This window comes from Hipposideros armiger, unplaced genomic scaffold (genome assembly GCF_001890085.2).
Source record: "Hipposideros armiger isolate ML-2016 unplaced genomic scaffold, ASM189008v1 scaffold_591, whole genome shotgun sequence".
NCBI lineage: Eukaryota > Metazoa > Chordata > Mammalia > Chiroptera > Hipposideridae > Hipposideros > Hipposideros armiger.
Window position 1 is genome coordinate 872,105 of NW_017731941.1, and position 24,281 is coordinate 896,385.

Consider the following 24,281-nt stretch of genomic DNA (forward strand, 5'->3'; position numbering starts at 1 on the left):
GGAGGGCCTAAAACTGAAAATGCTGGGGTGGATGCAATTTTAGATGGAAGCAGGGCAGGGGCAGAAGAAATCTCTATGAGGTTACATTTAAATTAGTAGCGGGACCAGCCTGTGAAATGTAAGGTCAAGAGCATTGTTCTAGGTCTCTGGCTTGTGACCATGTCTTATTTATCTCTTTATCCTTGACATGGAGCACAAGGCTTGACATTAAGTGTCATCCACTGTGGAATGAATGGTTGACTAATCTCTCAGCTCTTTGTTCTTCTTCCTCTTGCTTCAATGGTGCTGCTTCCTCCTCTCAGTCAATTCAAACTCAAATCATGTTTCAGGACTTAGCACAAGCCCCATCTCCTCCAGGAAATCTTCCTTAACAATCAAAACACTCCAGCCAGGAAGAGGGAGATCCTGCCATTTGTGACAACATGAATGAGCATTAAGAGCATTATACTAAGTGAAATAAATCAGATAAAGACAAATACAAATACTGTATCATCTCCCTTATATGTGGAATCTCAAAAAGCCAAATTCATAGAAACTGAAAGTAGACTGGTGGTTGCCAGGGGCTAGGGAGTGGGGGAGAAATGAGATGATGTTGGTTAAAAGGTACAAACCTCCAGTTATAAAAGGAATAACTTCTGAGGATCTAATGTACAGCATGGTGACTATAGTTAAAAATACTGCATTGTATACTTGAAAGTTGCTAAGAAAGTAGATCTTAAAGTCACCACCACCACCACCACCACCACCACCACAACAACAAATGGTTATGTAAGGTGAAGGATATGTTAAATGTATTAACTTACTTTATTGTGGTAATCATGTTGCAATATATATGTGTAACAAATCACCACATTGTACACCTTACACTTAAAACAATGCTATATGTCAATTATATCTCAATAAAGCTGGGGGGGGGAACACTCTAAACAAAGAGGGTATGATGGAAGTTCAGAGGGCCAGGACAAGAACGGAAGATAGAGTAGGGAAACTCCAAATAGTTCAATATGCTGGGCATAAAATTTGATGGAGACGATGATAAGAGACAAGGCTGGAAGGTTAACAGTGGTCACATTAATTCAGTCAACATTTATGGAGTATTTACGGTATACTAAGTACTGGGCATGTAGACCTGGTCCTTGTTTTCATGGATTCACAGTCAAGAGCTAAGAGATAGACAATTGATAAACAATCAAATGTTATTTTTATAAAAGCACTAAAAAGGAAATAAATGGGGTGATAAGAGAAGAAATATTTCATATTGGGTGTCAGTGAAAGCCTAACTAAAGAGGTGATATTTATTCTGAGAGCTGAAAGATGAAAAGGTGAAAACACCAAGAAAAACCATTCCAGGCACATCAAACAGCTTAGCTCAAATCTCTGTGGTGGGGAAGAACTTGATACAACCAAGGAATTGAAAGAAGACTGATGTTGCTGGCGCTAAGTGAGCAAGGGTGGAGTTATCAAGAAAAAGGATGGGGGCCAGCCGAGTAGCATGTTGGTTAAGAGTTGGCTTGGGACGCCAGCTCTGAGCAGTAGGGCCCCAGTTCGGATCCCATATGAGGGCAAGTGACACTGCGCCCTCTACAGCTAAGATGGTGAACAACAGCTCGACCTGGAGCTGGGCTGCCTTGAGTCACCAGAGATGGCGTAGGCTGCAGCCCCTGCTGCAGTGGGCTGCCATAAGCTACCATGAGTGGCCAGCAGCCGGCGTGAGCTGCTGTGAGCCGCCGTGAGTGGCTGTCCAATGGCCAGTGATTGACCTGCCTCATCCGGGAAGGGAGCAATGATAATACCAACATGGGCCAGTGAAGTGCTGTCCTCCACAACCAGACTGAAGAACAAAACGACAGCAACTTGTCTGTTCCCCTTCCCTGATTCCCCAATGCTATTCCACTCCCCCAATTCCCCAATAAAATCTTTAAAAAAGAAAAAGGATGGGATAGTGAGGGATGGATTTGATCGTTGATTGGCATGTAGATGTTTTTATTTCTATCTACAAACGATAGTATTGACCTTAAAAATAAAGCAGTGATTTTACCAACAAAAATGGTTTATTTGGGAACAGCTAAGAATTGCAATTCGGGACAAGCAAGCTATAGCAAAAGCCACAGGCAAGTCCCACAAGTAAAAGAGAGAAGCATAAGTTTATGAAGAAAAAGGAGGAAGTTGAGAGCAATTGTTTTGAATGAAAGTCCATTGGAGAAAAGCGAGAGTTCAGGGAGAAGATGGTTTCTTATTAGCTGAGTTGATGGGGTAGTTGATTTCTTGTAGGAGATGCACTGTACAATTTTCCTGTTCGGGGCCTAAAATTGATTCTTTCCTTTTGACAATTCTTCTATTGGGGTCTTGATTGACAATTCTTCCTGTAGTTGACATTGAGTGGTAATTGTGTGAGAGTTTCCCCTTCTGGCTCCTGACTCTATTTTAATGAGGTTTCCCTTTAATTTTCACAGGAGCCACAAACAAGTTTTTAAAAAGAGAGTAACATGATAGGATTTTAGTTTCAGAAAACTCATTCTGGCAACCATGTGGAAACAGATCGAAGAAGGACAAATCTACTCTTGTGAAAGTTCCTCTAAAAACTATTGCATAAACTAATCTATAGTGGTTACTATTGGGAGATAATGACTAGAAGGCAGCATGAGGGGCGATTCTTTTCCAGGATCTGGTTACATGGGTATGTTTGGTTTATAAATGTTCAAGTTGTACCCTTATGTGAATTTTTCTGTATGCATATTGTACTTCAATAAAAAAAATTTTAAAGAAAAAGCTATTAAACTGTCCTATAGTCTTCAAAAATATTGTCAGAAAGACCAAAAAAGGGAGAGCTCAGGAAATGTTCCAGATTAAGAGAAAAGAAACATGATTAAATTGATGCGTGATCTTGCATCAGGAAATAAAATATTACTGTGTAAAAGATATTAATGGGATAATTGGCAAAATTTGAATATGGACTTTATGTAATAGCATTGAATCAAAGTTAAATTTCCTGAATTTTATAATTGGACTATGATTATGTGGGCGTTCATTATATTTAGCATTGTAACGTTTCAGTAGATTTGGAAATTTTAATAAACTGGAGAAAAACTATTACAATAATCTAGGGACAAGACGATGTGACCCGGACTAAACTTGGCAGTAAAGACAGAGAAGGGTGAATAAAGTCAAGACATATTTTGGAGGTAGAACTGACAAGATTGGTTAATTGCTAAGACGGGATAGATGAAGAAAAGGAGACGGATCACTAGAGTAAACAAACAAACCTTTCCCAGAGGGCCCAAATTGACTCCGCCTTTCTCCTTTTGACCCAAGTGAAGGAAGTGAGGAAAATGAAGCCACCGCCAAGCGAGCGGAAAGCTTCCGGTCTGGTGTCGCAAAGAGACCGGAAATCGAACCCTGCTTGGCCCCTCCCTCATAACGGGCGGTCCTGGAGAGTGACAGAAACCAATGGCGAACAGCTCCTCGGTCACTCACCCAATGGCTCCAGAGCTGGGCGGGGTCCTGCGGCACGAGGCTTGATTGCAGCGCCTCACCAATTCTCTGGGGCTGTCCTAGCAAGATATCTCGGGGTTCTCGAGCAGATCTCTCGGGGTTCTCGAGCAGATCTCTCGGGGTGTGCAGCAAAAGTGCTGAAGGGGTTCAGCTTCTGTGGAGGGGCAGTTCTGTCGCGGCAGGACTTCCGGTGCCGCCGGCTTTAAACCCTAAGTGCATGAGCTAGACCTGGACCCAGAGGGATGGGACCGGCGCCTGCGGGAACGCAGCTTCGTGGAGCTGCTGGGGAGTCGGAGGTGAGTGAGCCATCTGGGAAGGGATGCTCAACGTGCTGGAGGTTGGCAGAGCCTGACCGCTCGCCAGCAAGGAGCACGAGGGCGGTTCCCTCTGGAGGAGCTCCATTCGCCCGATGCTTCCAGCTTAGGGCACGTGGTGGCGCTCCTGGAGTGCTCCAGTAAGGCTCTCCCAGATGTGGGTCTATGGAAGGGGCCGGGGTCCAGGGCTGGAAGAAAGAAGGAAAGTTTGGGATCCTACAGACCAGGGCCTGAAGCCTTCTCACAGTACAGGCATATCAACTGTGAAACCTCGAGCTCACGAGACCTTCAAATGTCCATTTTTTCCTAGGATTGTGAGGATTGGGTGACTTGGTATAGTCCTCACAGCCAGTAGGTTTTAGCTCCTTCCATCACTAATTGAGTACAAATGTATTCGGTCTATAGTCGGGGCTTGTTAGGGGAAGTGGAATCTGGCAGGATTTGAACAGAGCAAGAGTGGAAATGGCATTTGCAAAGTCCTAAGACTAACCCAGCAGAAGAGGAGGCGCCCTGATGCACGGTACCTGGAAATACAAGGAGCTCAGACATTGCTTAGGGCAGGACTTAGTCAGCTACTACCCCTACCAGAGCTCTAAGCAGAGTTCCATGTTTGTGCTGTCAGGTAGACAGAGAGCCCTCAACTCAAGGAGTTTTCTGTCTAGAGCTCAGTAATGTTCTTCTAGGTAATTATTATCCTGAGTTTTAACAACCTTGACTCCCATTCATAAGAGAGACCAGGAGCAGATGAAGCTTTTACCCACATCCTATCATGGTGACACTTCAGGTAGTGGACTCTAGACATCTATGACCTCACACTGTCTTCTCCCTCTCACTGGCCACAGGTGATGGAGCCATCTATGGAAGGCACAGGCAAGGAGGGAAAGAAGGAATCCTCAAAGAAGCGTACAGTGGCTGGATCTCCAGTGGAGGGCCTCCTGCAGCCAGTGAAGCTCAGCCGGGCAGAACTGTACAAGGAACCTACCAGTGAGGAGCTGAATCACCTTCGGGAGACCGAAAACCTATTCCATTCTAGCTTGCTGCGTTTACAGGTACTGTTGGGTGGCTGGGGTTGAGGTTAGAGGGGCAGGCCTGAGATCCTGAGGCTGAAGGACTCTCCCCCAACCCTTTACAGGTAGAGGAGCTACTGAAGGAAGTGAGGCTGTCAGAGAAGAAGAAGGAGCGGATTGATGCTTTCCTACGGAAGGTTAACCAGCGGATCATGAGGGTCCCCTCAACTCCTGAGACAGAGGTAAGGCCGGTGGTGTGGGGAACTGGAAAGCCCACGAGAAGTCCTCAGTGGGGGCATCTGAAACAGGGGCCTTGCTATTCTCTGGGGCTCGTTCTCACTGCCAAGAGGCTCAGCTGGGAGTGCCTGTCAATCACATGTTCATTCATTCAACAAACAGTTGTGTGCCTTGTAGTAGTTGTGTTCTTAGGATACATCAGTGAACAAAGCAGCCTATGTTCTAGTGTTAGGGTTGTGGACAATGATAATAAGCAGGACAAGTAAACCGTGTATCAACATTATAAGGTAGTAAGCACTATTGAAAAAGGAAAAAACAGGACAAGGCAAGAGGATTGTGGGAATATCAGAAGTTGGGAGTGGTTTGCAATTTTCAGTAGGGTGGTTGAGTTCAATAGGGTGGTTGAGTTAGGCCTTATTGAAGTGACATTTGAGTGAAGATTTGAAGGAAGTGAGCCAGCCATATAGATATCTAAGGGAAGGATTGCATTCTAGGAAGGGGAGACAGCCAACGCAAAGGCTCACAGGCAGAAGTAGGTCTGGTGTGTTCCTTGGAATGCTGAGGGGAAGGTAAAAGGAGATGAGCTCAGGAAAGTAATGGAGGAGGGGTCATTTCATGCAGGTCCTTGTGCACCAAAACAAGGACTTTGGCTATTGTTCTGGCTGAAATGGGAGCCTACTGCATGGTTTGTTTTGTAGAACAGTGATGTGATCTAACTTCAATTTTAAAAAGTTCACTCAGGCTGGTATGTTGAAAGTAAAATGGAGGGGGACAAAGGTATCAGGGAGACTAATTAGGAACTTCTTATGCAGTGATTCACTGAAAAATGGTGGTGGCTCAGACTAGGGTAGAAAAGTAGAGTAGTCTGAGTCTGGATGCCTTTTAAAAATGAAATGGGTGTTCTTAACAGATGAGTCAAGGTGATTTAAATGTGTTTGGCTTGAGCAACTAGTTTGGAGTTGCCTTAATGGGGAAGACGCATTTATAGGAGGATCAGGAGTTTGGTTTTAAATACCATGTTTCCCCGAAAATAAGACCGGGTCTTACATTAATTTTTGCTCCAACAATCTACATTTATTCATGTACAAAAATCTACATTTATTCAAACAGTCATGTCTGGCTGACGATCTTAACTGGGGCTTATATTTGGGGTAGGGCTTATATTACGAGCATCCTGAAAAATCATGCTAGGGCTTATTTTCCAGTTAGGTCTTATTTTTGGGGAAACACAGTATGTTGATGTGTTGAATTTAAGATGTCTGCTAGACATCAAGAGAATGTGTATAGAAGGTGATCAAATCAATATATATCACTGTCTCTGTCCCCACAGCTGACTAACCAGGCATGGCTCCCGGCTGGGGTTCAAGTCCCTCTCCACCAAGTGCCCTATACCGTGAAGGGCTGTTTCCGATTCCTGCCCCCAGCCCAGGTCACTGTTGTGGGCAGCTATCTTCTGGGTACCTGCATCCGGCCGGACATCAATGTGGATGTAGCACTGACCATGCCCAGGGTGAGATCCAGAGTTTGGGGGATGGAGAGGCCTGCCACTGTGCCACCCACAAATTCCTGGGTCCTTCTCTCTTTCCCACCTGCTACTTGCCGGCAGATTGAAATCTAAATTTTAAGTCAAAAGCAGACTACTGCAGTCATCTTTAGAGAGCCACTTAGATGTGCCCTTGGGCCAAATGCTGCTCCTTTAGACCTTTGTGAATTGGGTATGGTGTTGCTAGCCCTGACTCAGACACTCTGGCCAGCAGATAATCCCCAGGGTTGCTAAACTATGACTCTCACCTTGGCTTCATCTTGGCCCCCAAACTCTCCAACAGCAAGTACTTATGCACCTGGCCATCTCTCTCTTCTCCTGACCCCCTCCAGGAGATCCTACAAGACAAGGATGGGCTGAACCAGCGCTACTTCCGCAAGCGTGCCCTCTACCTGGCACACTTGGCTTACCACTTGGCCCAGGACCCCCTCTTTGGCAGTGTTCGCTTCTCCTACACCAATGGCTGCCACCTGAAACCCTCACTGCTGCTGCGACCGCATGGTGGGAGCCACACACTGGGCTAAGGGCACAGTATGGGGTGACAGATCCAGTGGGGGAGGCAAAGGGCCCTCAAGTCCAAGGTGAGAGGCTTGGACCTCAGGTTCGAGGGGGAAGGTGTAGGGACCTCAAAGTCTGAGGTGGGAGTGCAAGGGGCCCTCAACTAGCTGGGGGTGGTGGAACAAGGGTCACTCTGGCTCAAGGGGACTGTTGGGTCTCAGCTCCCCTTTTTCCCCACTAGGAAGGGACGAGCGCCTGGTCACTGTACGTCTGCATCCATGCCCTCCACCTGACTTCTTCCGCCCATGCCGCCTGCTGCCATCCAAGAACAATGTGCGCTCTGCCTGGTACCGAGGGCAGAGTCCTCCAGGAGATGGTAAGCAGGCGCTGGTGTCAAGGTGGAGCTGGAGGGAAGGGTGTTGTGAGGTCTTTCTCATGGCTTTTCTTTTCCTCCCACAGGTAGTCCAGAGCCCCCCACCCCCCACTATAACACATGGATCCTACAAGACACAGCCCTCGAGTCCCATGTACAACTGCTGTCCACCATGCTGGGCTCAGCCTTGGGGCTGAAGGATGGTGTTGCACTTCTGAAGGTCTGGCTACGACAGCGGGAACTGGACAAGGTGAGCTGGGAGTGGCCTAGCTCCCCTGCCTCACTGAGTGGTGGGCTGGCTCTGAGCTTGGGCCTCTGTTTATCTTTTTTGCAGGGCCTGGGAGGATTTAGCGGGTTCCTTGTCTCCATGCTGGTTGCCTTCCTTGTGTCCACACGCAAGATCCATACCACCATGAGCGGCTACCAGGTTCTGAGAAGCGTCCTGCAGTTTCTGGGTGAGATGGCTAGACTTGGAAAGGTCAAGGGTTCTACTTATCCTGGGAATCCTCTCATCTTGTTGGAGATCATTAGGTTTCTTGCCATTAGACAGATTAGCAAACTGAGTCCCAGAGGCAGATAATTGCAACCACCTGGCCAGAGAGGGAGGGTGTCTTTAGGGTTGGGTTCCCAGGGACTTTCTGACACACCCATGTTCTCTGGTTCACTTCAGCCACCACAGATCTGACAAGCAATGGGATCAGTTTATGTCTCAGCTCGGATCCCTCCTTGGTGAGTGGGGTAGGGCTGAGTCTGGGCAAGGAGGCTTGGGTAAGGCCCCATCCCTGACTGGCTTCTCTCTACCCCTCCAAGCCGGCCCTGGCTGACTTCCACCGATCCTTTCCTGTTGTCTTCCTGGACATCTCAGGCTGTCTCAACCTCTGTGCTGATGTCACTGCCTCCACTTACCACCAGGTACCAATGGTCCGCCACTTCTGGGTTACCAGATGTCGCAGCCCAGACTTTGTCCCTTTTGCCAGCACCAGAACCTCGGAAACGCCTCTCCAAAGAGCTTAGGTCAGGCATGTCTCTTTTTTTTTTAAGCTGAGCCATCTTGCCAGGCAGCTCAGCAGCAGCTCAACTGGGGCCGGGACTCGATCTGCTGTTGCTCAGAGGTCGCACTCTTGAGCGAGCTCTTAACCAACTGAGCCACTCGGCCGGCCCCCCTAGGCATGTCTCTTGGTGTGAGACCTCAGGTCAATGAGGGAAGAAGTACAGTGATGGCAGTTTCATATCTGAATCCCTGTGGCTCCAGGTGCAGCATGAGGCACGGCTGTCTATGGTGTTGCTGGACAGCAAAGCTGACGACGGATTCCAGCTGCTGTTGATGACTCCCAAACCCATGATCCGGGCTTTTGACCACGTTCTGCAGTGAGTTTAGGGGGGACAGGGTATATCAGTGGGTCCTGTTTCCTTGGGGCTACAGTGATGGGGCAGAAGTCCTCAGCTCAGATTTTCCTGGTTGTGGGAGTAGGGGAAGGGGGGGTTAGGGGAGATACTTGAGGCCAGCAGTCCTGATTCTCCCTCTGTCCCTCTATGCCCCACCCCCAGTCTCTGCCCACTGAGTCGTCTGCAAGCAGCGTGTCACCGGCTGAAGCTATGGCCAGAGCTGCAGGACCACGGTGGGGACTATGTCTCAGCTGCTTTGGGCCCACTAACCACACTCCTGGAACAGGGCCTGGGGTCCCGGCTGCACCTACTGGCCCACTCTCGGCCCCCAGTCTCAGAGGTGAGGTGGTATGGGTTGGGGAGTTGGTGAGTCTGAGGGAGGTTGGATTCAGGGTGCCAGGAAATACAAAAGACACACCATTCCTTCAGCTAGAAGGTGGGTTTCTAGACTAAGCTGGGGGGTTCTTGGGTTGAGCTCAACCTTTCTGTACCCTCCAGTGGGTTATCAGCCAGGATCCACCAAAGCACAGAGACTCTGGGACCTTGACGCTGGGATTGCTTCTTCGGCCTGAGGGGCTGACCAGTGTCCTCGAGCTGGGTCCAGAGGCCGACCAGCCCGAGGTGAGGAACCCAGGGGTATGAGGGGTGATTTGGCCCTGTCTTGGGGAGCCCAGCATGTGCACTGGAAGGAGTGGGGTGGATCGTCCTCATGCCACCTGGATTTAGGCCTGTCAGGGAGATTTCTCACAGAGCTCTTTGTTGATCTCTCCTATCACCCCTTTACTCTCTTCAGGCTGCTGACTTCCGCCAGCTCTGGGGATCTCGCTCAGAGCTTCGGCGTTTCCAGGATGGAGCCATTCGGGAAGCTGTGGTGTGGGAGGCAGTCTCGATGTCCCAGAAGCGCCTTATTCCCCACCAGGTGGTCACCCACCTCTTGGCACTGTGAGTGTTAGCATCTGAATGCCAGGAGGCAACCTTGGGCTGGGGAGCCTTTTAGGAGGGTCTGGTGCACGCTTTTGGGGTGAGCAGCTCACAACCAACAACGGCTGACTCCTAGCACCCAATGCCACACTGTGTCTGTGCCCCTTTTCCAGCCATGCTGACATCCCAGATACCTGTGTCCACTATATGGGGGGCCACCTGGATGCACTGATCCAAGGTCTGAAAGAGGTAAGGGCCCTGGTTCAGGGCTGTGGTCAAGACTGGGGACTACAGAGTAGCCTGTGTGGCTGAATTGGGTTGCGGGTAGAGAGACCTTACCTTAGCCAGGCTGCACTTCATGGAGTGTCCAGAAGAGGGGGCGCTGGCTCTGCAGCTGCAGCTGCAGCCTGAGCCAGGGCAAAATCCCAGGTGGTGGTGGGATTCTGTAGGGACTGGCTTCCAGACTGTCTTCTGTCTCCCAGAACTCCAGCACAGGCGAGGAGGCCCTGGCAGCTGCAGTGCGTAGCTATGATGACCTCAGCCGCTTGATGTGGGGGCTAGAAGGCCTCCCGTTGACTGTGTCTGCTGTGCAGGGAGCTCACCCGGTGCTGCGCTACACTGAGGTGAGGTGTAAGAGGGCAGGGAGCCCTTTCTGCTTGGTGATCCCCACCTCTGCTCCACTCACCCAGTATTCTCCCTTCCAACTGCTGACTCTGGGCACTCCCTCTCCCTCCAATCCCAGGCCCCTTCCTCAGCTCTTCTGATTCCATAGGTGTTCCCACCAACTCCAGTCCGGCCAGCCTACTCCTTTCATGAGCACCTACGAGAGCGGGCCTCGCTGTTGCCCCGGCCTGACAAGCCCTGTCCGGCCTATGTGGAGCCCATGACTGGTGAGGGGGCTCTTCGGACGGGGTGAGGGGGACTATTTCCAGGCCGCAGTCTGAGACCTCTTACTCTTCTCCCCAGTGGTATGTCATCTGGAGGGCAGTGGTCAGTGGCCACAGGATGCTGAGGCCATACGGCGGGTCCGAGCTGCCTTCCAGCTGCGCCTGGCAGAGCTGCTGACGCAACAGCATGGGCTGCAGTGCCGGGCCACCGCCACACACACTGATGTCCTCAAGGTTAGGCTGGTGCAGGGCCTGGATAATCAATCCCAGGGAAGGAGGGGACAGGTGTGTCAGGGTGCCCCAGGCTGACATGTACCTCCCATCCCGTATCCTCTTCCAACAGGATGGGTTTGTGTTCCGGATTCATGTGGCCTACCAGCGGGAGCCCCAGGTCCTGAAGGAGAGGCGGAGCCCTGAGGGGATGATCTCGTTGAGGGACACGCCCGCCTCCCTCCGCCTTGAGAGGGACACAAGGCAGTTGCCCCTGCTCACCAGCGCCTTGCATGGGTATGGCCCCCTGCACAGGCTCTTCTGTCTATAGACCCTTTTCTGCCCCATTCTTCTCTCCTGGCCACTTGTCTCTCTGGAAGGCCAGATGGTGTAGTGTAATAGTTAGGGATATGAGTTCTGGAATCAGGCAAATTCTAGAATCCTGGCCCTGCCACTTCATTGGCTAAATCCCTCTGGGTGGGATTCTCCACCCCCCAGGACCTTATTTTTCTCATCTGTAAGATGGGAATAATGCTACGATCAACCTCTTAGGTCATTAGTTAGGAAGACGTGAGGTTACACATGTAATGCATTAGCACAGAGGCCAGTGTTGGGTAAAGATTGAATAAACAGCAGTGCTAGGGCTGAAACACTGTTCTTGGGCCTTCAGTGCCCAAGTCTCATTGCCACTACCGTCTTCCCCCCATAGACTCCAACAGCAGCACCCAGCCTTCTCGGGTGTGGCTCGGCTGGCCAAGCGGTGGGTGCGTGCCCAGCTTTTGGGTGAGGAGTTCACCGACGAGAGCCTGGACCTGGTGGCTGCTGCCCTTTTCCTACATCCTGAGCCCTTCACCCCTCCCAGGTGATTCCTCCACCTTTTCCCTAGCCAGTCACATTTCCCGTGGGGCTTTTATCCCTCAGGCTGCACCTTCAGTCCAAATGGGAGAGGATGGCTGAAGCAAGTGATAAAGGGGTTCTAGGACACCCCACCCCCCCATCTCCGCCAAGTATTCTGGGCTCCCTAGACTATGTGGGAAGCCTGGGGATGTGTGGCTAGACCCCATTTTGCTTCCTCCTTCCCCTCAGCTCCCCCCAGGTGGGCTTCCTTCGGTTCCTTTTCCTGGTATCAACCTTTGATTGGAAGAACAACCCCCTTATTGTCAACCTCAACAGTGAGCTTACTGGTAAGTGGGAGCACGGGGGTCAGACGACTGGAAGAGCTACGTTTTGTGGATTGCAGAGTAGGGCAGGCAGGAGTTTTCCCTGTCAGTCTGTTAGGTTCTCTGTGTGCTTCCCATCCCAGGTATCTGTACCTGAACCTGACTGCTTTGGGGTGGGAAATTAGCAGGAGGAAGAGGCCCAGATCAAGCCTTTAGGGAGCTCTGAGACTGTAGAGATGTGATTTGCCCATGTGATGACCAGAAGCAGAATGAATTGAGGGTGGTAATCAGGCTACCTGGGGGCTGTGAGAAGGTGAGAGGAGAGTGGAAGAGGGACTCTGAACACCAGGTGAGAAGTCTTACTGGGAGCAGGAAAGGGCCCAGATTAAAATAGATGCCCAGACCTTTTGGGGGGTAGAAGTGGTGATTTCTGGTTGTAATGTGAGGAGTTCCTGGTTCTAGCAGAAAGGAAGGTGTCAGCTTTCTAATTCCCCAGGTGTGTGGGAGTAGAGGGTGTGAGGGGCCCGGGGCAAGCCTTAGCTTGTATAGGCTCAGAAACCAGATGGGTGTCAGGCAGTGGAAAATTCTGCCTCTGGGCTGAGGCTGGGAGTTTAACGCCCCGCCCGATTGAGGCAAATGCGGTATCCCTTTCATTGCTTTTGCCACGTGGGGGAGGGGTATTGGAAAATCCTGTGAGGTGTATCTGCAAAGTGTACAGTAGGAGGACCTGGGAAGTAGGGAGTATCTGGGGGAGAGGGGCGAGCTGAGCCAGGATCCCTTCTTGTCCACAGTGGAGGAGCAGGTGGAGATTTGCAGGGGCTTCCTGGCAACTCGGACACAGCTCCCTGTCATGGTCATCGTTACCCCCCAGGATCGCAAAAGCTCTATATGGACACAGGATGGACCCTCGCCCCAGGTTCAGTCCCATCTCGCCCAACAAATTTGTGGTTTTCTCCCCCAGGGAAAAAGCAGGCTCAGCCTGAGCTAAGAGAGACGTGTGATCAGGTCTGACCTATTTGTGTGTGTGTACCCCCAGATCCTGCAGCAGCTCATGGTCCTGGCAGCTGAGGCCTTACCTGTCCTAGAAAAGCAGCTAATGGATCCCCGGGGGCCTGGGGACATCAGGGTAAGCCCCTGACCAAGACCAACTCCAGGGGCTCTGGAGATTCTGCCTTTGAATTATGGAAATCTGGAGCTCCAGGGGCCCTCACAGGATGCCCAGTCCCCTTGTTTGGTGAGACTGAATCCAGAGAAGGCGTTGAAGCTGCCCATGATGCCTGGCAGTGGCGGAGCCTGGAGGAGAACCAGGGCCCCAGCTCCATCCATATACCTCATGCTTCTAGCCTGTACTCTTCCTGCTGGACCCAAAATGGCACCAAGCTGGGTCTTTGTGTTCCCACCTTCAAATGAGCATTCAGGCCCATGTGAGGTCACACAAAGGGGGACTGGGAATCAAGGTGGGCATGTGGAGGGGTTGTTTTGGTCAAGCTTCCAACTCTTAAGTGGGCACTGCCGACACTTCCTGTCCTTCCTCAGATAGTGTTCCGGCCACCTTTGGACATGTACGACGTGCTGATCCACCTGTCTCCCCGCCACATACCCCGGCACCGCCAGGCTGTGGACTCGCCAGCTGCCTCCTTCTGCCGTGGCCTGCTCAGTGAGCCGGGGCCCTCATCCCTGATGCCTGTGCTGGGCTATGATCCTCCTCAGCTCTATCTGGCACAGCTCAGGGTAGGTCCCAAAGGACCGACTGACCTTGCGGAGGGGACTTCCAGGTGGAGCTGGGGCCATAGAGGTGGCTCTCAATGTGCACTGGTAATCTTGTCTCTGTCCTACCCTTTCCTAGGAGGCCTTTGGGGACCTGGCCCTCTTTTTCTATGACCAGCATGGCGGAGAGGTGATCGGTGTCCTCTGGAAGCCCACAAGCTTCCAGCCCCAGCCCTTCAAGGTGTGCTGGCTGGGGACAGCCATCTATTCCTGAGTGTGTACATTGGCTTCATGTGGACATGCATGTCTGTGTGTGACCGGCTTTATGAGTGACCCTGTGTCAGGTGTGAAGCATGCGTGTCTTGGTGTCTCTGAGTGTGCCTTTGTGACACTTCATTTCTTTGATTCCCTCAGGCCTCCAGCACAAAGGGGCGCATGATGGTGTCTCAAGGTGGGGAGCTGGTGATGGTGCCTAATGTAGAAGCGATCCTGGAGGACTTTGCCATCCTGGGCGAAGGGCTGGTACAGGCTGTGGAGGCCCGAAGTGAGAGGTGGACTGTATGATCTCCAGTCTCAACAGCAAGCTGCAGTTGGACAGCAGGACTTCAGACCTCTGGAGCAAGATGTTAGTGGAGAGACCACCATCATTGCATATGGACCTCCATGGAGAGCCTGCTGGCCTGAACATACGGAATCATCCCCAACCAAAGCCCTTTTCTGCCTGATGCTCCAGCGTTGGGGGAGGGACCATAATGTCCTACGGAGTCCCCTGGACCTGACCGAACTCCCAGGAGATGAGTGGGAGCCAGCTCAGAGAGGGGACTGAATGAAACCAGAAGTTCCATCTACCTGTCAGCCACGGCCTGGGACATTTTTTCTTCTTCTTCTTCTTCCTAGGCTGTTCCCAGAAGCCTGGAGCGGAGGGCATGTGCCCAGAGCTGAGGCTCTGTCCCCTCCCGTTGCCAGAATGTGTGACTGGACCTCAGCATGCCCTTCAGTGCCTTGTCAGTCTTTAAATGGGGCCAAGAGAAGATGCAGCACTTCTGAGGGTCACAGAGTACCAGCATTGAGCAGTAGCGAGGGGGCTATGTGTGATTAAAAGATCACATTAAAGGGCACAATGCCCTCCTGTGTTAGTTCTCCTGCTTCCTAGGGTGGGGTCATGGAAAAGCACAGAGGATAGGAAGGGTCTGGGTGGATGAATGGGTGAAGGGGACTGATGGTCCCCCAGTCTAGGAGAGAGACAGAACCACACTGAATGCTGCCCTGGCCTCTCAGTGTCGGAGTCCCTCAAGCTCTGTGTGCCTGCCCATTCATGTCACAAATTGCCCCCACTGTGCTCTTGCAGTGGGAATGCGGAGGTGAGCAACCAAGTCCTGCTCCAGGAGCTCCAGTGCCCTGGGCGAGGGGGCTGCTGCTTCCTTTCTGCCCGATCCACACCTGCAGCCTCTCCCTTCTCCATCTCCCATAATCCTGGCTGTTTTTCCAGACTCAGCTCAAATAGCACCTCTCCCTTAAACCCTCCCCTCACCCCTATCCTAAGGGGCTCTTTCTGTCCTCTGAAAGATTAGAGCAGTTGCTGTCTGTTCAGTTCACTTTGCAGTCATGTACAGCACTATGAACTCCTCTGTTGCCTTAGACTCTGATTTAAAATTAAATTACTTAATTTTCCCCATGTTCTAGACTTGTCTGCCTTTTTCACATGGTTTTTGGGGGTTTTTTAAAGATTTTTATTGGGGAATTGGGGGAAGGGGAACAAACAAGTTGCTATCCTTTTGTTCTTCAGTCTAGTTGTGGAGGACGTTGCTTCACTGGCCCAAGTTGGCACCATCATTGCACTCTTCCCGGGCGAGGCAGATCAGTCGCCGGCTTCTGGACGGCCGCTCACTGCGGCTGCTGGCCGCTCACGCTGGCTGCTGGCTACATTCGGTAGCCCATGGCAACCCACTGCCACAGGGGCTGCAGCCTACACCGTTGCTGGCGACTCACAGCAGCCCAGCTCCAGGTTGAGCTGTTGTTCAGCATCTTAGCTGTGGAGGGCAGTGTCCCTGACCCTCATATGTGAGATCTGAACCGGGGCCCTCTGGCGTCCCAAGCCAGTTCTTAACCATCTCGCCACTCGGCCAGCCCTACACATGGTTTTAACCTTGTCTCCTGTATGGGGGCAAGGGAACATGTTTGAACATAAATTTCATGACACCTAGTAACAGTGCTCTTCTCAAGTTGTGAACAGGTGTGTGCAGAAAGGGGTACTTCGCCCAGGCAGGTGGAGGACGGGGAGGCCACTAGAAGACTGCAAGGAAAAGGGAATCACTTTGTGATCTCTGCCTAGAATGGGTGGGGTGGTGATGGTGAAAGATAAAGCCTCAGAGGTAATAAAAAGTTGACATTTATTGCATGCTCTAATAAGTGCTGAGCACTGTTTATTTTTTTGCATTATCTTATGTATGGGAATTTGATCATAAAATCATACTAGTCCTGTGAAGGAAATACTTTTAATTATCCTAATTTTCTGAATGAGGGAACAGGTTCAGCCACTGGCAGGGGCCTGATAATGGAGGGACTTTGATCCCTGACAATCAGGCTTCATCTTTGAGACGATAAGCCACATATGGGAACTCTTGTCTCCAATTTTGTTAGTCTTTGTAAACTTAACGGTAGTCCCTGTCACTGTCATGGGACAACTGGGCCTAGGTTTGAAATTAGCATAGCGAATACATTGGCTGTGTGAGCTAGGGTCTACACCTCTCTCCTTGTGCTGTTCATTTATGAACTCCAAACATCAATGTGCCAGGCTTCATTTTCTGTGAAAGTCAGCTTCAGGCCTCTAGCTTCTGGCCTTTTCACAAACCCGGTTTTGGATTATCCCAGTGCAGGCAGGGGGCAGAATCTGCCCTCAGGCAAGACTGTGTGGCAGGCTGCAAGAGGTGCAGACACCAGTCCCACTTGGGAAATGAGCCCTGGCCCTGCTACCTCCCCGTGTGCTCTTGGGCAAGTCACTTCCCGTTTCTGGACTCATCCTCCCCACCTTTAAAGTAAGCACGATAATGGCTTTGTCAGGTGCCCATGTGGCAAGGGAAGAGGGTGGAGAATTCAGAAACCGGAGGAGCTACACCATCCTTTCTGTAGTCCCTACTCCAGCTTAAGGGATCCGATACAGAGGGGAGCAGAAAGCCCAGGCTCCAATTTCAGTTCCTCATGTTGTGCTTCAACCTGTTTTCCTCAGATTTTTTTCTGGGAGGTAGGTGAGGAGGCTGGTGTGCTCTAAGATGGCTTTGCAGGAGGGGATAGGGGACATGAGCTGGAACCTCGGACAGGGAAGGACAGAAGCCTGGAAGGAACTCCAGTGTTGTGCAAGGTGATGGAGAGTACGCATCACCATGGGTGCTTCTGCCTCTGGGCCTCTGCATTTATTTACCTTTGCAGGTGGCCATGGATGGGCTGGGGGTCTATCTGACATATGGCCTGATTTGTCTGTGTGTGTTGGGATGTGTGTGCACACATCTGTATGCACTAGTCTCTGTGTGCAGGTTTTGGCCTCCAGCTCTGCGTTACTGTAAAAGGAGAAATCGCTGTTTTTGAAGAGCAAGTCACGAGGACAAGCTCTCAGGTAGGAGGCGGGAACTCTGCATTCCTTCCTGTGTTTTTGAATAGCTTTGAATAAAGCCTTCACTTTCTTGGGACATGGACTCTCTGTATAGTAGCATTTAATGAATTCTCAAAGAGCCCTCCCTTCTGGCTGTGGTATCCAACAACCTCTAAACCAGACCCTATTATTCCTCTGCCCAGTACCTTACTTTGGAGAAAAAAAGCAAGACTCCAAAGCCTAAGGGTCCTGGCAGCAGGTGACATTCAACAAAGTCCTAATGGCTGCTAACTCCCTGACCTATTAAATCTGATTTGGGCTAGTCTGAACCCCCTCCCCCCATAAATATACATGTAACCCCCCAACATCCGGTAGCATTGTGAGTCAGAGATTAATCCAGGCGAGCAGTAAAGGAGAGGGGAAGCCTGGGGCACATGAGTCACCCCTACCCTCCTCAGGAGAGGCCAGCCTGCCCCTGCCCCTACTGCAGAGAAAGTGGGAGGAGGGGCATCTTAGACTTCCCCATGGTACTAAGGGGGATGAACATGTTCCAAAGCCAGAGTGAAACCCACTTCCCTCTCCCACTTCAGTTTCTGGATAGGGGATGGGAGGATAATTTTTCTGGTTTGGATGAGGCCCAGAGAGGTGTAGGAATTTGTCCAGGGTCACACAGGGAGTTGGGAGCGGGGAGCTACGGAGAATCTAGGTGTCCTGGCTCCAGGCCTTACTGCTGAGCCTGAGCTTTCCTGGGTCCAAGGGGTAGGGTGAGGCGGAATAGAGAGGAGAGAGTCCTGAGCTCCAGATAGCTCCAAAGGGGCAAGGAGGAGTGAAAATCCTGGCCCCCTCCCCTGTTCTGGGCTGCCTGCCAGCCTTGCTTCACTCCCTTTGCTCAAGGCAGTTGAATGGAGCTGTTATCAGCAAGACCCAGAGAGCAGGGTCAAGAGTAGTGGTAGAGGTGGCAGTGTGAGCACTCTGGTCCACCTCTGCGCAAGCCCAAATTGTGTCTGTTCCCCTGCCTGGAAGCTCCTCAAAAGCAGGACCCAGCTCTCTAGTCTCTTGGACTGGAAGCCTCCACAGGACAAGTCTGGGGTCTCCTAAAGACCAACAATGCCAAAGTTGGGCCCTGACTGAGGGAGTAAAGGAGCATGGAGATCTAGCCCCTGTTCCACTTGACGACCCACAGTTTGGATGAAAAAGATATATGGCATCCTGGCCTTTCCCAATCTCCCTCCACAACACCCCTATCTTTATCTCCCAACCAATGGGGTCTCTCTGGAGCCCAGTTCCCACTGACCCCAGGTCTAGAGACCCTCAGGAAGTCATTCCTGAAGTCTGACTGCAGAATCTCTTGCAGCACCCCATCCCTTCTCCTGAACCCTTCCCCTCTGATTCCTCTCCCCTAGGGCAGGCAGCTGGTGGCTGCCCTGTAATTAAGAGCACCCAGACTGGGCTGGGATGAGGGGAGAGTATACTGGGGGCTCACATACGCCCATCATCTTTCTGGAATGCCAGATGTGGAGTCTCCTTCCACTACCTGTCCTCCCTGCCACTCCCCCACCCCCCCTGCTCCCCCCAAGACCACAGGCCTCTCAGAAAGCAGTTGTCCTGGGCCCCAGTTCAGCTTTAGGTTTCTGTCTACCCAATTCTGCCCACCTCCAACTTCAGCTTCTTGCCCATCTGCCCTGCCTACTCTGCCTCCTAAATCCCAAATCCAAGCCTTCTTCCCTCCCGACATCCATTGCCCTGCATCTGGCCTCTTTCTCTCCTTCATGGCCTCCTTCCATGCCTCCTAGCCTCAGTCTCTCCCCTTCTAACCCATCCTCCACTCAGCAGCTGGAGGGATCCTTCTAAATGGCAAATGGAGACCATTCACATGCCCCTCCTCCCTTAAAACCCTCAGGTCTCCCATTAGCAACTGTTCTTACAGGTGGAAAATGTGTCAATTGTAATCTTGTTCAGAACCCTGATGTAACATAGTTAAAATGCTGTGGTGGAAGCAGGAACTACTGCCAGGGCTTTGCCTCCTTGGCTTCCCTCTCCCCATCTCCTGCTGCAGTGGTCCCTGTGAGAGTTTCCTCTGAGCCCTTGGGGCTTAGAGAAACACAGCTTGAATATCTTGGCCCCCTGGGTGAGGTCCAGGCCCTTAGTATAGAATCCAAGCCCCTTCCCGGTCTACCTGTGTCCCTCCCTTGCTTCACTATGGCAGCTCTCATGCACCAGCACAACAGCCATCCCTACCAGGGCCTGGCCCCCTAGCCCAGTAGCCTCTCACCTGGAACACTCCCCACAAAAATCCCCAGCCAAATGTTTCCTCCTCCAGGAAACCCTCTGATTATCTCAGCCCAAAGGATGTTCCATGCTCCCTTCCTGGCTGCAGGGACCATGCAAATGCTGGGCCTTGGGTCAGGCCCCACAGGAAGTCTGTGAACTTTCCTTCTTCCTCAGCCTCTGTTCCTGACTTCTCATCCTCTGAAGCAACCCCATTCTGGTTCCATGAGCTTTACTGCTAGTGAGGAGGGAAATGGGAAATCAGAAAGCCCAGGGGTTCCAGAGATCTATCCCTGGGGTGTGAACCAGAGCCCTCCAGAAATCCTGTTCTCAGTGACAGCCTGGTCTGTGTCAGCTCCATGTCACTCACTCCCCTCCCCTAGGCTGGCACAGGGCAGGCCCAAATGTCCAGCCAGTGGGTCCTTAGTGGCTTTTATAAACTCTAGGCCTACCTAGATCCACAGCCAGGTTCAGACAAAGACACACATATATGCACCTAGGCCCCCTTGGATGGGCATATACACAGGCCCTCATGACACACTTGTGGACCCCATGGCCACCCACATGTACACACAGACTTCCATGCATACACATACACACACATCCAAGAATGCACATGGATATTCACATGTGAGGAAATGTGGCTCTAATTAAGGAGGCAGGTTCTGGAATGAACCTTTTCTTCTGTGTTGACTGTGTCATACAGTTTTCAAAGCCTGAAATATCCACCATCTATTTTGATTCTTACAGAGGCCCTGGGCTGGGGGTTTGGGGGAGGGGAGGATTCCACCTGAAACATCCAGGTGGCTAATGAAGACACAGACTCTGAGAGGAAGAGAGCTGTCTAGATCACCTGACTGGCCAGTGGCCAAGCCAGGCTTGGAACTGAGATTCTGGGTCTGCAAGAGGGCCCTGCCCCCATCAGCCTGCCCCTATGGCTCTGGGCTGTTCCTCAGCAAGCAGTCTAGGCCTCTGTTCTATCCCTCTGCCTCCTCTTTACGACCCTCTGCAGTCCTCAAAGGGTGCCAAGGACAGCTAAAGAACCTCAGAAGGTGAACCCAGAGTCCCCAGGATATGGGTCAAAAGGTAGATTTTCTCAAGATCCAGCTGGACATCTGGCTAGAGGTGCCTGAGGGAGGCAGTTCGTGTTCATAGGCTTCCTGCCATCTCATCTTCTGGAGACAGGGGGTGACTGTTGGCGCAGTAGGAGGAGCTGCTTGCCCGCCCCCCAGTCTGGGGACGCTCATAATGGGGTGATTCATCTCTGTTCTCCACTCCCCATGCCAGTCCAGAGCCACCGCCCCCCCCCAACTCTTGAGGCCCAGAAGCAGGAATGGTATCCAGCAGTGTCCTAAGAGTGGGGCACACTCTAAAAAGGGAGCTCAAGCATGGAAGGACTCAGTGTCTTTATCCAGGTCTGTGGCTCCCTGGCCTTCCTGCCCTTTTAACCTCTCCTCCTCCTCTCCATGGGGTTTGAATCCCACTCATTGGCACAGTGAGACTAGCAGGTGATTCTCTCCAAACCTCAGTTTTGTCATCTGTGAAAGGGAGAAAATACACCCACTTCTGGGGGTTGTTTTGTATATGGGATGAAGTGCATTCTAAACTTGAAAATGCCTATGTCTATTTTGGTCTACTCCTCCCCTATCCTGCTCCAATGCCATGGAAGAGGTTAAGCGGTTCGGGGAGGCTGGGAGGGTGGGGTGGTGGTAACCGTAGCATTATTCATTTTCTGTGTCTACACTCTACTCCACCTGACTTGCTGACAGCAAAGCCCCTATCTCTCTGCTGGTTCAGGCTGCTCCCATTCAGGCAAAAAGAGTTTGGGGGGCAGGAAATGAAGGGCGTGCCACCTCCACCCCTTACAGAGCCCCAGCCAGCCCCTCTGGTTCAGCAGGCTGGGACTTGCAACTTCAGCCCTTCCCTTGACTGGGAACCCACTCCTCCAGTTCTGACCTCAAGGAGTCTCCCACGGGGTGGATGGGCTGTCCTGAGCTCAGCCTTCCTGCCCAAGTGAGACACAGACCTTGCTCAAGATGCCCTGGGAGGAGATGGAGCCTCTTCCCGGAGCTGCCCTTGGCCTTGGCTTTCCTTCCCAAAGCACAAGAGGGAGCCCAGAGAGCTCTGGGTAAACTGTGTGACTCACAGTCAGAGCCCCACCAAACCCACTCTACTCTGTGAACCCATGCTTCCTTCTTCCTTTTCCTCCAGGGGGCGCCATGCACATTGACTACAAAGAGAATGATGCCCCCAGCACGGAGTCCTGCAAAGAGGTCTTGCTTCTGCCTCCCAAACTCAGGCCAGCCTGGCACTTCTGGACAAGCACCCTCAGGCCCTGACCCCTCTTAATCCCGGATGACCTAAGGAGGGTTGACAGGAATAAGGAGCCCTTGGAAATCATTGCATCCTTCCTCCTCCTCCAGTCAGGGTCCTCTCAGGCCCACTAAGAAGCGTGAAGCCCTATTCATACCTTCTCAGCTCCAACCCTAACCCACGCCAATGTCTATGTGTATGTACGTGTGTGAACATTTGTGTGAACACCAGTTATAAATAGGAATGAGTTTGGTGGGAGTACATGGGGTCACAGTCCTTAAGGTTGGGCCCTGATGTGGGGCTATGGAGAATTGAGAGCCACCTCTTGTTTTACTTGCCAAGCCACGTGCCTTGGCATGGAGCTGCATCCACTAGAGAGGGTCAAAAAGATGCTCTGTGGTGAGCTGCAGCCTCGGATTATAGGTAGGTGCATATATACGTATACACATGTGTGAGTACATGTGTTAATAAGTGCTGCTTGATGTGACAAGATACACAAATCCACAGTTGTATGTGTGAACGGCTCTCCCTGATGCAGCACACGTGAACACCTATGTGAGCTGAGCGCAAATATGTGTGTACAGGGGCCTTATGTGTGTCTGTTGGTGGTAGAGCTGCCCTTGTTTTTCTCCCCTGCTCTGGGTCCCAGGCCAGCTTGGCTGCTGGCAGGCCCAGGATGGGTCAGGATGAGGATGAGGTGCTGTGGCTGGGGTTCCCCACTTTCTTTCAGTGTTAAGGAGCCCCTTGCCAGTTCCCACCCTGAGCTGCCTTTCTAGCCCCACCTGAGGCAGTGAGGGGCTGAGAAGCACACCATGGGGCAGGGACAAGAGAGGGCAGCACATTCCCCCATTCCGTCTCTGGCTCAGGAGTCTAGGGTTCCATCCTGAGTCACAGACTGGCAGTTGGGCAGGCACTCAGTGATGGTTCTCTGACTCACTGTGGGGCGTCCCAGCTTGTGGGGGGCCAGAGGGTAGGGTGTATCTCTCTTGGCCAAGGGCCATGAGAGATGTTGCATGTGGGTTCCATGTATGTGTGAGCCTATGGCCAGGCTCTCATGTGCATGGGACCCCATGAGCACATACCCTACAAGTGAGTGTCTATAGGGTATGTGCGTATGTATATATGTGGGTCCACATGTGTGAATCTACCCAACGTGTGTTGCTAAACCCCATCTCTCGGGTATGAATCACCTCTGGAGCCCTCATTTCTGACAGCCATTCCTCAAGAGACAAGTCCTCAGGGCCTTTAGCCCATCTGGAGTAAGTCCATCTATAAAATGTGGTTTCTTTGGTCTCCCCTGGCAATGCTACCATAGGGGCTAGATTGAGGACATATTTGCTCCTAGTCCTGTGGGAATTGGGACCAGGCCACCAGACCTCAGTTTCCCAATTATTGAATGCAGCATAGGGAGCAGGGTTGCCCCATGATTCCCATAGTTTAGCCAGTTTAAAGTCTTAAAGGGACAGACTCTCCCCGGGCCGAGGGTAAGTCAGAGTGGGGGAGGAGAGGGTTAAAAATATATGGGGCTCATCCTGCTGGCAAGCATGTGGCATGTGACATGCTAGGACAACTTCAGCTCAGCCTCTGGAGTCATGTGGAAAACGCACACAGATACACACATGTGACAATCTCAGTTAACCCAGCCAGGTTTGACAATCATGTGCCCAGCCATGAGAAATGTCCGAGCAAGTGATCAGGCACACAAGACGGATGTCACATACGGACACAGCTGTGGACAGAGCTGCTCAGGACATGCAACATGTGACATAGACTCACAGCACAAGGAGCAAGGGCCCGTGAACTCCAGATGAAACTCAGCACACGTGTTCTACTGTCCACAAGGGTCTAGTCTATGATAAGGTCTCTACTCCCTTGGGGCCCACAGCCTCCTCCCTCCAGCCCCCTGACTGAGGTCATGCTGGGTCCAGCCACCCTGTAGATCTGGGGCCAGGTCCTTTCCTTTCTGAAATGTTTCCTCTTACCCCCATCAAGGTGGGAATGACAGCAAGGCTCACTCTCCTGAGCCAAAGAGGTCTCTCTGGCAGCTCCATTCTCTCCAGTCACGCTCCTCCACATGCCTAGACCCCACCATTGGCTCTCAGCCCCCTCTCCTAAGTGCCCTCCTGGGCCAACCCCACCCCTAGGGTACTTCTCACCCCATGTTAGCTTCCCCCCTAGCCTAGTGTCCCCACCAACCTGCCCAGGCAAGTTGCGCGAGGAGGTGGGGGCGGGGGGCGGGGTGGCTGCCCACTCCCGCGGCCCGGTCCGGGGTTAAACGGGCTCTAAACGGGGCTGAGCGGGCGGGGCAACGGGGCGGGCGGCGCCCGTGCCTCCCGCGCTCCTATAAAGGGCGCCACGCGGCGCTCGCGGCCACTGCTG

At 51.9% G+C, this 24,281-nt stretch overlaps 1 protein-coding gene across 1 annotated transcript; it reads left to right on the forward strand.

The window, feature by feature from the left end:
- The first annotated feature begins 3,488 nt into the window (after window positions 1-3,488).
- Window positions 3,489-15,410, forward strand: NOL6 (nucleolar protein 6). Its single transcript, XM_019624509.1, has 26 exons — window positions 3,489-3,788; window positions 4,649-4,855; window positions 4,939-5,055; window positions 6,381-6,560; window positions 6,926-7,094; window positions 7,333-7,467; window positions 7,551-7,714; window positions 7,799-7,919; window positions 8,135-8,193; window positions 8,275-8,376; window positions 8,717-8,832; window positions 9,013-9,190; window positions 9,349-9,471; window positions 9,644-9,792; window positions 9,945-10,020; window positions 10,254-10,394; window positions 10,544-10,661; window positions 10,738-10,892; window positions 11,002-11,165; window positions 11,578-11,730; window positions 11,955-12,052; window positions 12,820-12,944; window positions 13,065-13,154; window positions 13,565-13,759; window positions 13,875-13,976; window positions 14,150-15,410. The coding sequence occupies exons 1-26, from the start codon at window positions 3,735-3,737 to the stop codon at window positions 14,297-14,299; spliced, it is 3,441 nt and encodes a 1,146-aa protein (XP_019480054.1). The 5' UTR covers window positions 3,489-3,734; the 3' UTR covers window positions 14,300-15,410.
- Window positions 15,411-24,281: the final 8,871 nt, after the last annotated feature.